Source organism: Gobius niger, assembly GCF_951799975.1.
Source record: "Gobius niger genome assembly, chromosome: 20".
Taxonomy (NCBI): Eukaryota; Metazoa; Chordata; class Actinopteri; order Gobiiformes; family Gobiidae; genus Gobius; species Gobius niger.
The window spans coordinates 20,582,479-20,599,656 of record NC_136871.1 but is presented as its reverse complement, the minus strand read 5'-3'; the positions used below and the strand labels follow the sequence as shown (position 1 = coordinate 20,599,656).

Sequence of the window (17,178 nt, the reverse complement as noted above, 5' to 3'; positions counted from 1 at the left end):
ACATTACCACATTTTGTCACCAATCCAAAACCCATTAAAGAAAGGTTTAAATTCCACATGGTGATTGATTTATTAGTATCCTCATGCACTTGTGATGTACGGCAGTTCTAATACAAGCATTACGGTAAATGCTGTTCCTCCAACTCAGTCTCTACAAGTACAGGCCGGGGTGTGACAGTTCACCCTACGCACGCTGCGGCGAAATCCCTGCATCACCCGCGTCTCTGCCCGCGCAACAGCAAACTGCAGTCAGGTAATAACATGCATGCCTTTCCATAAGCTACTTGCGCAGTGTCAGTGGAGTAAGATGATCATGCTAGCCCACATTCATGTTTATAATCGTATTTTAATGTCTATTTCACTACAATCAAGGTGCGTAAAGAGAATAGACAGTGTGTGAGATCCACGTTTGCTGGAGACTATAGTGTTGCTAAAAAGGGACACTAAACCACACTTGATATCGTTGCATCAATAGCAACATATTTTTGGAATTGGTGTTCAATGTTATTCCTCTTTTTCAGACCAGAATGAGCCCTTGAGCCGCCAAAAGATGTCCAACAATCAGTCTGAGTCCTCTCCTGTGAACTCAGCAGAGAAAGAGAAGAAGGCAGACATGAGGGTGAATGAGAAAAAGTGCTGTAAGTGACTGGATCCTTTATTAGGTTAGACAAGAGCAGGTGTTGGTAAGATTAGATCAGGAGTCGAGGGCTAAATCGGCACCATTTAAGTGAATATTTTGACATTTGTTCATTGAGCATGATCAATCCAATGCAACCGATATTACTAATAAGAATGGCATTTGTAGGGAGTGTTCTCCTGTGATAATTGCTCAGGTGGTAGATGAGTGTTAGAGCAGAAAGGCTGCTCAACCAGTACAGCTGTCATAATGTCCTTGTGCAAGACACTTTACCCACCAAAGTATGAAACTGAGTGGGTGATTGTGTTTGTGGTTAAGGTGTTTGCTACTGTATTGTATTGAACTGTAATGTAAATAGTAAAGTATACCGTACTGGTTGTCCAATTATTATTTTCTTTCCTAAACTAAACTGCCTGGTTTTCATGAAATCTTCCATACAATGATTTAGAATGTTGATAATGATACATACTTCTAACATTGATGCGAACATAGACACCTCGACCACAAATATACATGAGAAATCCTGCCCATGCCTGGCTGTATTCCTATGTGTGTACAAATGTATTGATTTAGTTGCCACCCTTGATAACCAGTGACTGTTGTTGCGCAGCCTGGGCGTCCTACATGACCAATTCTCCAACCGTCATTGTGATGATTGGTCTCCCAGCCAGAGGCAAAACTTACATGTCTAAGAAACTGACACGTTACCTAAACTGGATTGGCGTCCCCACTAAAGGTAAAACATGTCATGTGACACACATCAGTATTCATTTCAAGACAGAAGAGTCGTGATGTTAACCTTTATTCTCAGTTTGTTTACTGTTTACTCATAGGCTATCTATTTAAAACTATTCCAACATTGTTTTATAATCCTGTTGACTTAATTGTATGTTTTGTCAACTCTGCAGTGTTTAACTTGGGCGTGTACCGTAGAGAGGCTGTTCGAGCTTATAAATCCTACGATTTCTTTCGCCATGACAACGAGGAGGCCATGAGGATACGGAAGTGAGTTTTATCAGCTCAGCAGACTTGCAGATGAGCCACTTTACGTATCATCCTGCCTCGTGGAGGAATGATGCTGCTGTTTTCTGCTGCAGCTTCTGCATCGATGACTAAGCTCTTTTTTGGGAAAGAATCAATAGTCAGGCCGCACCTTTGACCTGATTTGAGTTAATATCTTTGTAATTCCTTGGCCTATCCAAAAACTGTTAAGTAACTAAGTCAGTAACTAAGATGTTTCTTTCTTTAAAAGTCATCTTCTATTGTTATATAAGGTGATTCCATGTGATATTATGGAGACTGGGGACTCGATAAAATCTGATGTAGGCCCCTGCCCTGATATAATGACATAAAACTTTAGAACATCGTGAAAGCAATCTATTGTCAGCAGTCAGTGTGCACAAGTGAGATATTGGCAAGAGACTCTTACAGCTCCCCTCTATTGGACCGTGACCCAGATTTAGGCTTGTCACAGCTGTCACTTTAAAGCTGCAGGGCTCTGAATTCTGACTCAAACTGCAGTGGAACTAAACCAAGATGAAGCAAATTTGGGAAGCTACTTTATATAGGAGACAAATCTCGGAATTGAGATTTTGGGAGATTATGAGGAATGGATTGGGATTTTGGGGGATTATGATGAATTTTCTCAGAACTATACAGCATGCTTAATTTGGACAATTGGTTAGTATATATCTTTACGGTCTCTTTGCAGACACTGTGCACTGGTGGCGTTGCAGGATGTCAAATCTTACCTGACAGAAGAGGGAGGTCAGATAGCAGTGAGTGCCAATGTTTATTGGTTTGTGTTAATCTCATTTTTTATAAATGTGCTACAATGTTTAAAATTATTAAAGGTTTTCGACGCCACAAACACTACAAGGGAACGGAGAGACCTGATTCAGGCGTTTGTGAAAGAAAATGCTTTCAAGGTACAGAGTGGAAACAGTACTTTGGTTATTATTAGCCCTACTGGTGTGTAAACGGTATGCCCCTTGTAACAGGTGTTCTTTGTGGAGTCAGTGTGTGACGATCCAGAGGTCATAGCTGCTAACATTTTGGTACGATACAGTCTCACCCCATGTACGGTTCTTTTGACTGTGACTTTATGTTAAGGTCATATACATTACTTATTTTAGCCTAGCTTAAGTTTAGTGTGCACATGCATGCAAAAATTGTTTAAATATGTGAAATACTTGTCCCAGGAAGTGAAAGTGTCGAGTCCAGACTACCCTGAGCGACACCGAGAGCGAGTGATGGATGACTTTCTTAAAAGAATTGAATGTTACAAAGTGACATACCAGCCGCTAGATCCTGATGACTATGACAAGTAAGAGGGTTTTTTGTGTGTAACAATGTGCAAACAAACATATGCACTAATAAAAACATCCTGCACGGCACACATTATCCTTTGTTATAGCGTTAATCTATACTTTTGCCCCCCCCCCCCTTTTTTTACAAAAAGACATTTGACTTGCTCTTCACCATCTTCACTTAAAGTTGCACCGACAGACAGTAGTCTTTTGCCATTTTCAGAAGGATTTGTCAAAAAAACGAAAAAGAAAAATACAAAAAAGAATTCAAATTTCTCTGAATAATAGAATTATGTTCTCTAAAAATATGTATGTAATTTTTTTGCATTTTTATTGATGAAATGCCTCATTTCCATACATCAACATTTAAGGAGAGAAACATTTCATTTCTCTCTAGGAAAAGTTTAAAAATGCTGTCTCTAAATGTATTTTTTCCTAATCACTATTGTTATCATCGGTTTCCTTTCACAGCTCCTTTGATCCTGACCCTCATGTTTTCTCAGGGACTTGTCCTTTATCAAAGTGATGAACGTGGGGCAGCGATTCCTGGTGAACAGGGTGCAGGATTACATCCAGAGTAAGATTGTCTACTACCTCATGAACATCCGTGTGCACTCCCACTGCATCTACCTGTGCCGTCATGGAGAGAGCAGCCACAATGTCGAGGGCCGCATCGGAGGAGACTCTGAACTCTCACCGCGAGGAAAACAGGTTCAGAGATATTTTCTTCACTACTGAATATTATTTTGTGGAGTTTACAGCACAACAGTATTATTAATATCAATTTCAAAGACAAAACATACAATATACCATAAACATAATAATAATAGACATGATTAGCATGAATGTATATAAAATACTTAAGGGCATGTCTTTTAATATAATGATTTCAGATATTTAACTGAACTGTCATCTTCTCACTTCTGTGGCTAATGGTAATCTTGTAGTTTGTTTGGGTCAGAGTATGTACAGTTTAGTAGTAAGTTTCATGATAACTGCATGTCTCTACCTCCCCAGTTCGCCCATGCTTTGCAAGACTTCATTGAGGAGCACACGTTGTCAGATTTGAAGGTTTGGACGAGCCAGCTGAGGCGAACCATACAGACAGCGGAGGAGCTGGGGGCCCCTTATGAACAGTGGAAGATACTTAATGAAATTGACGCTGTTAGTATTTTTTATTGTTAATGTTACTTTCAACTTACTTTCTGGATGATTGATTTGCCATAAGGCCTCTAGTATTGGACAGGCAAACAGTAGAAATAGTATTATTGGATCAACCATACATTCTAATGGCTGCACAGTTTAATTATGGATCAATTCATGATTTGTTTTTTGCTGTATTTTTACCTTATTAGGGAGTGTGTGAAGAGATGACCTATGAAATGATCCAGCAGACATTCCCAGAAGAGTTTGCTTTGAGGGACCAGGACAAGTACCACTATCGCTACCCTGGCGGGGAGGTGCTCTGGACTACATCCCCCCAAAACATGCCACCTTGCTAACTTTATTATAGTAATCTCTGCTTTTTACTTTTTTTAGTCCTACCAAGATTTGGTTCAGCGACTGGAGCCTGTTATTATGGAACTGGAGAGGCAGGGCAATGTATTGGTTATCTGCCACCAGGCTGTGATGCGCTGTTTGCTTGCATACTTCCTGGATAAAAGTGCAGGTCAGATACACAATCACCTGCTATTAATGGATATATGGCTAATGTTGTCAATAATAATAATAACAACTGTCAATGTGCTCAACAGAAGATCTACCTTATATGAAATGTCCACTGCACACGATTCTAAAGCTCACACCTGTTGCTTATGGTATCAAAAAACAAACTAGTTGTCTACAACACTGTTACACTGTAGTAATGCGCTCTGGTGGTGTTTTTCAGGTTGTAAAGTGGAAATGTTTTACCTCAATGTGGAGGCCGTCAACACACACCGAGACCGACCAATTGTAGGTGAAGTGGTACGTTTCTTAATGATGCGCTTTTCAACAGTTTTTTTGTGAACTAAAAAAATAAATAAAAGCAGTATAGAATTAATTTTACAGTATTGTACCTCAAATTACTAAAATAATGACTGATAGCACATTCCCTTACGTACATGTCAAGTTTAGATAAACATGACCCTGGCTGTAACCAACTGCCTTAGTTTTATATCAAAATGCTTAATGCTGAGCATGGCTTCTTTCTGCCTTTACTAACATTATTTCCCGACTTCCTTTGTCTTTACCAAGCTTTTACAGGATCCTACAGTTTGGTATATGCACTTTTTTTTCGCCTGATATTTTTTTCCCCTTTAACCCGAGTGGTATTTCACTTCCTACCAGGGTTCCATGCCGAAGGACCCTTCTCTCATTCACCGAAGGAATAGTTACACCCCTATGTCCAGTTACGACCAGGTCAAGCGTCCCAGGCTCTACAGTGCAGGGAACCAACCCTGGCTGCCCCTCGCCCCCACTCCGGCAGCTCTGATGCCAGAGGGACGGCCAAGCCAAGTTAGTGAGAGTTAGTGTGATCGTCATCAAGGCAGTGTTCTAGCTCTCTCCGCTGTCCGTGTTATTGCTTTCCCCTAACTAATCGATGGTGTGATTTGATGGTTTTATGGAACGTTGTCTTGTGGAAACCATCTCTCTCTTTTTGTCTCCGGGTTTTTCAAAGTGGTTTGCTTCTACATATTTTTGTCATGGTTTGACTGTTTCTAAAGTTTTTTGCATGATGGGCCTTCTATGTATGGCTATCTCTTGCTGACCATGCAGCATGCCACTCATGGAAAAAATGATTCAAGAAACATTATTCATTATTCATATTAAATTAAAATCAATCCCAATGTCCTGGATGCAGAAAAGGCTCCTCATCAGTTTGCAAAACATATTCATATTGTGATCTGTCTTTATTCATGCCATATTGTCCACATTTCTATCTGTCTCTCTTTTTGTATATCTGTGTTACAGTCTTGGATGGGAAGCAATTGTCTGTGAGTATTTTTTCAATTAGAATTAGGTTGTTTTATTTTTTGTTTTTTGTTTCTTTCAATTCATTTCATTGTATGCCTTCATGCTTGTCTGTCTGTTTTTCTATGATATTTATTGCTTGGAAATGATGTGTGTTCCCCCCCCGCTACAAAATAAAGTTTTATTTTCTATTGCAATGGACTAGTGTAGCATCAACTACAAATAATCTGCAATCAAGTGATTTATGAAATACTAAAAATGATATAATTTGATTTGGTTCTATTTCCTGGGCCCTTTCATGTTCTGATATAAATGTGTGAATTGTTTTATTTTTAAGGAATGCCTGTCAGAAGGAACCGACACTGACAGCCCAGAAGAAACTAGTGATGGCGTCTGCTTCTGAATGATGAGGACAGTCTGATGCTGTGGATAGTTGGAATTGAAACTGTACTTTACGTGTACACGCACACTAAGATAGTTTGCACAAATTCCATGTATTGTCTACTCTGAACTATATAAATAAGATGTAATCATAGCATAAAATCTAGTCTTATATGTTATACTTCCAAACACAAATATCCATTTGCATTTTAGGTAAACCTGAATTTCTCAATTTGTTACCGTATGTAGGCCTATAGTAATTTATGTCAATGCCATATTTGTAATCTGCTACAGCTTTACAGCCCTGATGCTATTTTTTTTTTTTTTTTAGCTGACCTGATTGTTAATTGACTGCTTTAGATGATTGTTGAACAGTTTCTATTGAACAGTTTGAATGAGGGCACTTTCTTGGAGCCCTATGAATTGCCAGATGTGCCTTTAGTTTGAGTACCAGTCTGTAGGCCTATGTGATAGGAATTTAAAGGTCTGATTTTATTTGCATAGGCCACATAATTGCTGTCTTCTGTAAATAATATATAATTCAACGATGCTTATTCTGTGGTAATAAACAAACCCATTAAAAACCTGTTTGTTATTTTTTGTGGTATTTATTCAACAGTAATAAATTGTTTGATCAGTCAAATGAAGCGACTGCCTGTCATGAATCATGATGTGACGCAGATCTTTGGTCATGTTAAATCTAGGGTACCTGATTTTTCCTGTCCAAAAAAATATCATTAATAATTTCTTTATGCATTTTTCATGCCCGTGTACAGCTTTCAGCAGTGGCAAAGTGAAGCAGGGCGAACCACCTCCAACATTGTACTAATTTAGATTGTATATTGTATATTGTTCATTCCGTAAAAGTACTTTGTCATGGTCTTTCAACTACAGGACTTACGGTAAAGGCGTGTTTTTTAACATGACGTGATGACGTACTGTCGCCGTAAGCGGACGTCTAGCACTCACTGGCTGTTTTTGTTTGAAGCGGTTGCATTGGCCAGGTAGGACCAGGGTAGGACACAAAATAACTAAAACAAAGATTGGCAAGCACTGGTGCAAATTAAGTTTTACTTTACGTAGATGGAAAATACTCTGGGTTAAATTCAATCGACAGCGACATGCTTTTTTGGTCATTGGTTTCATGTAATTCTAACGGTTGCCTTAGCTCGCTAACATTAGCATGATTCATGACACAAACAGCGAGGAAAGCGTTGCCATTTGTATTTGCACAAGTTTCCGAGTTAGCTATTTCATATTTTGTAACATGTGATCATTAATGAGAGCTTGTAGTTTGTCCTGTCGTGTAACGTTAAATATAAATGTGAATTGCTAGCACATAACTCCGATTGGAGAACAAAGGACAAGTACAAAGACATTTCAGCACCAGACTCTTCTGCATTTCATCAGCAGTTTAATTGTTTTTCTGTAGCCTATACATGACACATTATTGTCACTATCATGGAAATATCAGCAACCTAGCAACTACTATTTGAAGATAGCATTGTGTTGAGTTGTTTGAACAGCTAAAGGATTGTGGTTCGGATCTCTTGCAAATGTATAGAGTTTTGGTTTATATTTGGTTTTACAACTATGATAAAATAAGAACCTTTTTTTGTGAAGCCACAGGATGCTGAAGCTACGCTGTAAGACCAAAAATGGGAGCCACATAATGCAAGGCTTGACGCACCAGTCATGTGTTCAAGAATTAAAGAGCAAAGTGGAGGAGCTCACTGGTATACCATGTGATGTCCAGAAGATCATGGTTGGTTACCCTCCATCCAGCTTAGATCTTCGAAATGGAGATGCCCATCTCAAAGACTACCCAATCAAATCAGGTATGACACAAATGCAGAGATTCTAGTGTGATGATGAGGTTTTAATATTAAGACAAGTGTCATGCAAGTCTCTAAGGATGTCAACAGGTATACATTGTAAAGGGGTGATTGTAAAGAGTCCCAGGAAACTGCATGAGAACATTTCAAAACAACTGCTCCTATGACCTGTTCATGACGGTCATGGAAGAATCTGGTGTGTTTGTGAATAAAGTGCGGACAAAGGCTGAACTGTGTGGATCAATTATCCACACAGTTCAGGTCATACCGCCTTTGCAATGCCCAATCCCGTCAGACCTTGGAAGCTAAGCAGGGAAGGGCCTGGTCGGTACTTGGATGGGAGACCGTTTAGTAACACCAGGAAGCCTAGTGAATGTAGTGAGTGAGTGAGTGACTGGTGGTGGTCGGAGGGGCCGATGGCGCAGACTGGTTGCCTCGCTTCCGTCAGTCTACCCCAGGGCAGCTGTGGCTACAATAGTAGCTTACCACCACCGAGTATGGAGTGAACGAATAGTGCAATGTAAAGCGTCTTTGAGTGTCCAGAAAAGCGCTATATAAAACCAATGCATTATTATTATTATTAATTATCCAAAAGCAGATTGACCTCTAGTGTACTGTGCATTCTGGGGCTAGCTTTGTTTTTTATAGAAAATAATAAGTAAGGATTAGACAACAAGGAGCCGTGCTTTACCGTTTAAAAGCGACAAGGAGTGTCTCACCGACCATGGTATAATGCAGTATTAAACGCTATAATCATCTTTCTCAGCAAAATTCTTAACATTCCAGATGAGAGTGTAAACAATGCACTCTTGCAATGCGTTTGCTGTGCCATGACATCCCTTGGATTACCTCTATATGCTAAACTCTCTTAACATGAACACTGGTTCAGTCATGGGCACAGTTCACCAAATGGCAATATTTATGTTGTAATTCTACATGATCATTCTTTGTTTTATATACACTAGTAATTAGAATACAAAGGTGTCAATGTTAGATGTGAGGATTCTGCCCTAAAGCTTGACACTTTAATGCAATGTACATTTATGATACTGTGCACAGTTTAAGATAATGTTGTAATTTGTCATTGTTTGCATGAAATTCTATATGTTATGTGTCTTTTTCCCCCAGGAGACACACTGATTGTTGAAGAAGAAAAGAACAAGCCAAAACCTCAGGATAATTCTACTGTGAACAAAGCGCCTCGCCTCGATGCCTCGCCTGTGCTGGCCCGCAGAGTGGTACCTGCTGACAACTCCTGCCTCTTCACCAGTGTATACTATGTGGTGGAGGGGGGTGTGCATGACCCTGCTTGTGCCCCTGAAATGCGACGCCTAATTTCCCAGATTGTGTCCAGTGACCCTGGCATGTACTGTGAAGCAGTTCTGGGTAAGACCAACGAGGAGTACTGCGCATGGATCAAACGTGATGACACTTGGGGAGGAGCTATTGAAGTGTCCATCCTGTCCAAGTTTTACCAGTGTGAGATCTGTGTGGTGGACACTCAGACTGTGCGGGTGGATCGATTTGGAGAGGATGCTGGCTATAACAAACGCGTGCTGCTCATCTATGACGGCATTCACTATGATCCTCTGCAGAAAGAAACTCCCGGCTCGGACGCCCCGCCCCAGACCATATTCTCGACTACAGATGACATAATCCTTGCACAGGCTCTTGAGTTGGCAGACGAGGCGCGGCGCAAACGGCAGTTCACAGACGTTAACCGCTTTACACTGCGCTGCATGGTGTGTCAGACAGGCCTGGTGGGACAGAAAGAAGCACGAGAGCATGCTAAGGAGACAGGCCACACCAACTTTGGGGAGGTGTGAAGCTCTTCAGCTTCAGTCTTAAATACTGCCACTAACTCTATATCCCATGTGTGACAGTTTTTATTGGTCTGTTTGCTTGTGCGATCCTCTACCTCAGTGGTTCCCAACCTTTTTCCTTTGAAGATCATTCTAGAGTTAGTCTGAGTCCCTCCAGTCTGTAACCCCTGAGCCCCAAAATGCATCCAAACATAAAATTGCCAACATTTCTGACAAATAAAACAAAATTTGAGTGTCCCGCACCTATGCTCAGATTATTTTTTTCTGGTCTCAATTCCTAACCAGACCAGAAGTGCCAGGTACCCTCTACAACCCCTGCACTCTCTATGGGACCTGCGCTCTAGGTTGGGAACCACTGCTCTACCTCACATTGTCCAGTGACCTCCAGAGACTCAGCAGATGATGTTCAGTCTCTGGCCTGTTCAGTATTAACTTTACTTTAATTATTAAAACTATCGCCAGCGATCATGTGTCAAAGAGTAGAAGATCACGTAATGTTATGATACATCTGTTACTGTCATGCACTGACCTACACTAAATATAAAGCAAAATACAAGTTTACGTAAACACACTTTTCTAGTCAGTAAATTATATGACGTGACTGTTATTAATGTTACGTAGCAGCAGTCCATGGAGGACATTAGTCATTCTGAAAATAGCACATATTTGAAAGTAATCAGTAATTTATGGTAGATTTTTGTTGTTGTTAAAGACCCCATACCTGATTTTACAACTAATATCCAAATTCATCATAGGGTAAATTTACAAACATGTTTCACCGCACTCAGAGAGCAATACTGTCAAGGCAATGTAACAACTGGCCTGTCAGGTCACAATTTTTATTGCAGTTCTAGGAAAGTAATCAGGTATGAGGCCTTTAACTGAGGTTAGGCTCTATTGCTCCACAAATTAATATTCAGAACACTAACATGCATGTCTCTGTGTTTGTTTTGTTATTTGTTGTTTATTTGCTGACAATGGCCAGTCATTTTTTTTTTTAGCTGTTACATTTTTATTTTTTTTTTACAATATATTCTGACTTTTTTGTTGCACTACTGGCTCACACCTCTTAGCCATAGTGAAGCTTTAAATCATCGACTCAGTCTAGCTGTCAAGTTAAAGCTTCCGTACAATGAATACTTGGACGACTGAGAGCCTTCACAAACTCATCTCCTGATTAGATTGTTAAAAATATTTATTTATTAAACCACAAAATATTTAAAGCAATTTTCACATGTGTTTAATAGTTAAGGTGCTTTATTTGTCATTATACAACATGTGTCCTCTGCATTTGACCCATCCTTGGATACTGCTGGGGCAACCCATAAAGAGCAAGGGGCAAGATGTCAAACCAGACATATTCACCTGGCTGGAGGATTAACCTGTGTTGTGCATGTTTTGGGGTGATGGGGGGGGGGGACATGCAAACTCCACACAGCAAGGCCTGTATGGCTCGGGAATCGGACCCCAGGACCCTCTTGTTGTGAGGCAAGAGCATTAACGGACTGAGCCACCGCGCCAACTACTTCACTTATGCAGAGAGTGTACAGACTTTGATCTTCAAAAGGAGCATGTGTACAATGCAACAGGCCTTGACAACATGCACTTATGTGATTATTAACTATTTATTGCTTGGTTCTCAGTGTACACTGTTGCCTCACCGTGTGTGTGTGTGTGTGTGTGAGTGTGTGTGTGGCCAAAAAGGTTTTTAAGTGGTGACGATTAGGATTAATACATGAAATAGGAATACTTTTTGAGTGTGACTTTTGCTACTCTGGTTGTTTTATCTCTACAGTAATTTTGATTTCATCTCAAGGCTATGACAACAATGCCTGATGTATTTTGTATTGAACAACTTCTCATGATTCTTACACAGACCATAACAATGAATGTTCAACACTGAGCACTAAAAAATACTGGAGTTACTTGATTCTGTAAGTGTGTTGCAATTAAAAACTACATCAGGTGACTCTGTCGTGAGGATTCTTTTATAACCATTCTTTATTGCAGTGGTTGACGTCCTGATCCTATTTTATTTTTAACTCAACATGGTAGCCCTCAAGTCTTGAGTCAGCCCTGCCTCATAAATGTTAAGATATGAGTTAATAACTGCAACAGATTTCTAAAGCTTTCCTTCAAAATAATATTGATTTGAGATTGATCTGTTTTAATCTGGGCTAAGTATCAAAAGCTTTTGTACCCACACCCAAATTCCTGGCTATGATCTCACCACTAGAATCTCACCAATAGCTTATTGTGTTTGTGGTAGCTGTGAAAACATACATTGCTTCACCCTCAGTTCAATTCAGAAACCTATTTTATTTAAGATAGATGACAGGGTCAACTTAATTTCTTATAGACAAAATTATGTTCATCAGTCAACTCCACAGTTCGAGATTTTTGTCCATAACATTTCAGTACGCCCAATAAGCAAGCACTTTTTAAAAAAGATGGCAAATATTAAAAGTAAGAAATAAAAAAAATAGGTTACTTAACAGCCAAAGTTGAGTAGTACTCAGTTACAGTAACTTTTTGAAGTAATACTACTTCTAAGAGTAGTTTGCCAGTAGTTTTACCATGTGGTACATTTTCTTCTACTTAAGTAAGTAATTATATTATTATTCAAGTTAAAAAAATGTTTGGCTGCTCGTTCCACAGTGAGTAAGACTTGTGTGGCAAGAGCTTCATGTTGGCACATAAAATACGTAGTTTGTGTTTCATGTACTTTATTGTATTGTATTTACTGTATTACCTTTAGAGACTCTAGGATTTTTACATCATTTCAAGTTTTGCTTCCTTAATTATGTCACTACTGAAAAAAACAATCTGACTTATGAAATATTGTAGCTACTCTACCCACCTCTGCTTACTGCTCTTTAGGCAAGGCTTTGTGGTCAGTGCGTTACGGTGTGACGCGCGCGCGTCTTCACCAGAATAACGCTCTCTGATTGGCTGAAGGCTTAGCGCACTAAGTCCTCGCGCAGGTATATTCCCGTGTGTAAATTGTGTCTGGGGGCAGCGAAGAGCTTCTAACGGGACACACAGGTGCGTACATGCTGCTGCTGTTTTGTTACGTTGTAAATGTAGGCTTATTACAAAAGTCTTAATCGCAGTTAAATATTGTTAACTGTTAGTAAAGTGCGTTGGTTTCTTTAATTCTACCTGGAATGTGGGCCTATTTAAAGTATGAGCTGTTTTGTAATCTTTCAGTGGAGTATAGCAGATTGATAGTTTATGCAGCTAATTTAATGAATGGCAGAAGATTATAGCTGGCTAAAAAGCAACCTGTAACCCCGTGCTTTAAGTAGTTTTAAATTTGAATATCAAATAGTTTACCATATGTTTGAGATTAACAAACCCATTGCACCCAGACATGGAAATTATTGCATAATGTCAGAGCTGGTTTGGTAATCAGTCCTACTGGAATTTTTATTATCATAATCAAAACTCTAAGTGCAAGGGCAACGGACCACACTGAAATTGACTCATGGCTCAAGGCTTAAGAGTAGGGTGAATAAATATGATTGAATTATGAATATTGGTTACATTCAATTTAAAAATTGTTAAATATTTTTTTGTGACTTGGACAAAACATGACTTGAATTCAGAAAATGATATGACTTGTAATGCTACCAATAGTTCACATCGTCTTGGTCAGAAGATATTTAGGCTGTTCGAATATATAGCTATCAAAACATGTATATTTTTTATTTTTATATATATATATATATATATATATATATATATATATATATATATATATATATATATATATATATATAATATCCAATTCAATACTAAAACTTTTTTTGTTTTTTTTCCCCTCCCCAAAGCCAACTATTTCAAAATTGCCTTATTTAGCTACATGTTGGGGAGGCATGCACAAAAATAGTGTATATTGTACCACAATTAGCATAAACACTCTGAGAGCTACCATATTGCAATAGCATGGTCAGAGGTGCTATCATGTATCCTCACGTATATTTCAACAGATTATTTATCCCGTCCTCTACTACCTTCTGAAACTGATCCCATTCAGGAAGATTAGGAGTGGCATGTGTGCTGTAATCCGAGGCACATGCAGAAGGAAGGCTAGTGAGAAAGGTATCTGTCAGAAACACTTTCAACAATGACACTCATTCAGGTAGTCTCACCCACTGTGAGCTGGATATGTGCCTTTTTTGTATAGCATACAGTTGTACGTATCCGAGTACTGTAGCTTATTAAGTGGCTCAGTAGCTAAATACAGTTTGCATTCTTGTCCTGACCTATACTTTATTCTTCTGTCCATATTTTCATAGATAAAAGATTCTTTACCATTTGTGCTGCTAAGGAAGGGCAGCAAGATGCCCAAAAGCGACACATGGCCAGGGGGCACTGGCTTGGAGCCAATGCCCGGCATTGACAGCTCTGGCAGTTGTGACAGTGTCCTAAGCACCAATTCAGGATTTGTAAGTACTTGAAATTGAAAAATAAAGTTTTACTATAGCATGATTGTGTATGGAAAAAAGCTGTTATGTTTAGTGTACTTCACTTATTCTATGCATTTAATCCAATCACATGGTCAAAGAGTCAAAAACTAACTTGGTCCCAAGCCCAATATATTATGTGCCAAATGTTGTAAAACATGTTAAAGTGCTGCTGAAACAACTTATATTTTATTTATTTCAGAGTGATGACAGCCTGGAGCATCTCTCCGCTGAGGAGAAGGCTTGCCTGATGTTTTTGGAAGAAACCATAGACTCTCTGGACACAGAGGACGACAGTGGACTCTCAAATGATGAAAGTGAACAAAAGCCTACAGGTGGGATTGTGGCGAGCAAACAGGCTGAACTAGCCGCCTCTTTCAGCAGGACCACATCCAACAGTGAGTAAACACAAAACTACAGTCTGTAAGAATTATAAAGAAATAGTTACATTTTGCTTAAAGCCTTAAAGATAGGGGCATGTTGTTAACCTCAGGTGCCACTTTAGGATAATTAAGTGCTCGTTGGCAAAGAAAAAAGTGTTCACACATCCCTGATGAGATAACAGGCTAGTTTAACAAATCTTTTGTGTCTTTCAGGTGAACTGAAAGAAACAATCAAGCATCCTCTCAAGAAAGATGCTGAACAACATGCCAAGCCAAGCTACCTTGTACCCACACCCTTTGTCATAGCGAACTGTACTCAGCCATCGACAGCTGCAGTTAAACCAAGTGTCACTTCGAAAAGGAACCATGGTCTCAAACCTACATCCAAAATTTCAACTAAAGAGGTCAACTCTAAAGTCTCCCACAGTGCAGAACTTCCCCCAGTCCCGCTAGAAGTCAATGTTATAATCCCATCCAAAACACAACAGCAGTCGGATAAGGCACCAGACAATTCTCTACAAAGAGGCCCTCTGTCGTATGATGCTCTTGTTTATCTGAGAAAGAATGCATCGGAAAAGAAGACACCACTATGTCCTACTGTGGACCATACCTTGGAGTCTGATCACCGGCCCACCTCTACAAGAGATAATGGTCCCATTCAAAGTAATATATCAAGATTTGACCGATTTCACCCTGAGTTTTCCCAATCAAGGACCATACCCCCAGTGGTGCCCCCTAAACCGAAGAAAGTGTCTGATAATCCATCATCTAAGGCACAAACCACTGTAAGTTCAAGCCATTCATTCAGTGTCAAGCGTACGCCAAATCCTGAAGCTGTGCGACACCAAGCTCTACAAAAACTAGGCCTCATCCAAGAGACAAACGAAACATCAACATCTAAAGTTCAGAACGGTCCGGGCCCACCTCATAGTCGATTCATCAAACCTTCCTCTAACAACAACCCAACGAGGAGCCCGTCTTTCTGCGTCACCCGTTTGCCCGCGGAGCCCAAGAGCAGAGGTCTCCACTGCAGTGCCAGCTTCCACCACTCATCCCGCATTGAACAAGGCTCTACAACGCACAACATTCAGGCCAATAGAATGAGAACTGGTCCCCCAAACATCCACAAGAATGAACCACACCCTCAGGCCCCATCTGAGTCTTCCAAAGGACCAGACACGCCCCCACCCACAGCCATCAAACCACCCAGTGCAGTGGGATATACGGTGATGGTGGTCCCTGGGATGGGCACTGACAGAAGAGAGGCCCTGAGGAAACTGGGTCTGCTCAAAGACTGAATAAAGACGTTGCCTGTTTGTTTGCATGGATTGTGCTCAGGAGGAGGTCCGTCAGATTAAAGGATTTGGCACTTGGCACTTTGGGATAGGTATATAACAAAGTTAAGAGGATAGGTAAAGGGCAAACACACGCACAAAAGACAGTAAATCACTTCTAAAACAGAAAAAAGGGAAAACAATTTTTAGAGTTTCGATTTGACATAGTTTTAGACTAATGAGCAACAATAGTTTACAATGATTTTTCTAACAGGCATTTTAACATACTTTTACATTTAGTGAGTTAGAATTAGTTGAGTGAAGTATATCTCTACATGACCGTCTTCTTAACTTTACTGTCTCATTCTTTGCTGCTCTGCTTCTCACTCTCTCACAAAGTGCCTACCATACAGAAAGCAATGCCTCAGATTTGCTACTTGACAAATTGCACTGATACCCCGTAATTATAAGTTCAGTTCTTAAAAATGCTTTGCACTACTTCCATGAATTTATTGGATGTAACATTTGACATTTGGCTTTTGCTTGAGGTATACCACTGTGAATGAGTGCTAGATTTGTGTTCTATTGACATGGCACATATGCATTTTACTTACTTTTACAGTGTCTTTTTTTAATTCTTTAAGTACCATTTTAAATCTTTCTAACATTATTAAGGCCTCTATGACAATGCTGCCCTTTGTGTAAGCATTCAGTCAAGGGATCCATCACAGTACTACTCATCTTACAGTGCACTCGAGTGATGCAGCTCACGCAGCTTTTATTTCAGTATCTGATTATCTTGAGCCTGTTGTCCCAACAGTGAACCTAGTAAACCTTTACTTTCTTATGTTTATATCCTTTTATACCTCTAATTCCTTCTATTGGAAGAGTTTATGTAACAGTCTTATTGGCAGCAAATGATTGCGTGGGCGGATCATTCGCTTTAGCACAGATGATTTGTGTAGCCGATTGGCAGGAGGCTCATGTGGCAAAGGCAGAGTCTGTGTCTACTGTGTCCACAATCCAGCCAATGATGGTGTCAAATTTGGAAATTGATACAACTTCGGTCAAGCCATAATAAACAATGGACAAAGAAATCAGGCCAGAACTTGGCC

At 39.8% G+C, this 17,178-nt stretch overlaps 3 protein-coding genes across 9 annotated transcripts; all 3 read left to right on the top strand.

Annotated features, from left to right (window-relative positions):
• Positions 1–142: 142 nt before the first annotated feature.
• On the top strand, positions 143–6,333 carry pfkfb2b (6-phosphofructo-2-kinase/fructose-2,6-biphosphatase 2b). 5 transcript variants are annotated; one of them, XM_079579107.1, is made up of 16 exons: positions 143–253; positions 522–638; positions 1,248–1,373; positions 1,546–1,642; positions 2,349–2,415; positions 2,491–2,565; positions 2,638–2,694; positions 2,839–2,963; positions 3,450–3,657; positions 3,964–4,110; positions 4,302–4,406; positions 4,486–4,615; positions 4,701–4,763; positions 4,835–4,899; positions 5,275–5,442; positions 6,236–6,333. In XM_079579107.1, the coding sequence occupies exons 2-16, from the start codon at positions 551–553 to the stop codon at positions 6,299–6,301; spliced, it is 1,587 nt and encodes a 528-aa protein (XP_079435233.1). In that variant the 5' UTR covers positions 143–253; positions 522–550; the 3' UTR covers positions 6,302–6,333. The 5 variants fall into 5 exon arrangements, with proteins under 5 accessions (XP_079435233.1, XP_079435232.1, XP_079435234.1 ...); XM_079579106.1 differs by having other exon boundaries at positions 4,835–4,911; XM_079579108.1 differs by lacking the exon at positions 5,275–5,442 and having other exon boundaries at positions 4,835–4,911.
• A 902-nt stretch (positions 6,334–7,235) lies between these two features.
• Positions 7,236–10,753, top strand: yod1 (YOD1 deubiquitinase). Of its 3 annotated transcripts, none has more exons than XM_079579121.1 (3): positions 7,236–7,283; positions 7,903–8,117; positions 9,243–10,753. In XM_079579121.1, the coding sequence occupies exons 2-3, from the start codon at positions 7,910–7,912 to the stop codon at positions 9,938–9,940; spliced, it is 906 nt and encodes a 301-aa protein (XP_079435247.1). In that variant the 5' UTR covers positions 7,236–7,283; positions 7,903–7,909; the 3' UTR covers positions 9,941–10,753. The 3 variants fall into 3 exon arrangements, with proteins under 3 accessions (XP_079435247.1, XP_079435249.1, XP_079435248.1); XM_079579123.1 differs by having other exon boundaries at positions 7,262–7,283; positions 7,909–8,117; XM_079579122.1 differs by having other exon boundaries at positions 7,266–7,294.
• A 3,530-nt stretch (positions 10,754–14,283) lies between these two features.
• LOC306979970 (uncharacterized protein) lies at positions 14,284–16,087 on the top strand (the record flags this gene model as incomplete). Its single annotated transcript, XM_079579158.1, has 3 exons — positions 14,284–14,388; positions 14,609–14,804; positions 15,003–16,087. The coding sequence occupies 3 exons, from the start codon at positions 14,284–14,286 to the stop codon at positions 16,085–16,087; spliced, it is 1,386 nt and encodes a 461-aa protein (XP_079435284.1).
• Positions 16,088–17,178: the final 1,091 nt, after the last annotated feature.

What these genes read in the sequence shown, in the direction of transcription:
- pfkfb2b (XM_079579106.1), top strand. Translation starts at nt 551, where the DNA reads ATGTCCAACAATCAGTCTGAGTCCTCTCCTGTGAACTCAGCAGAGAAA. An exon ending in GATTGGCGTCCCCACTAAAG is followed by an intron (nt 1,374 to 1,545) that starts GTAAAACATGTC and finishes TCAACTCTGCAG; the next exon opens with TGTTTAACTTGGGCGTGTAC. An exon ending in CAGAGGGACGGCCAAGCCAA is followed by an intron (nt 5,443 to 6,235) that starts GTTAGTGAGAGT and finishes TTTATTTTTAAG; the next exon opens with GAATGCCTGTCAGAAGGAAC.
- yod1 (XM_079579121.1), top strand. Translation starts at nt 7,910, where the DNA reads ATGCTGAAGCTACGCTGTAAGACCAAAAATGGGAGCCACATAATGCAA. An exon ending in AGACTACCCAATCAAATCAG is followed by an intron (nt 8,118 to 9,242) that starts GTATGACACAAA and finishes TTTTTCCCCCAG; the next exon opens with GAGACACACTGATTGTTGAA.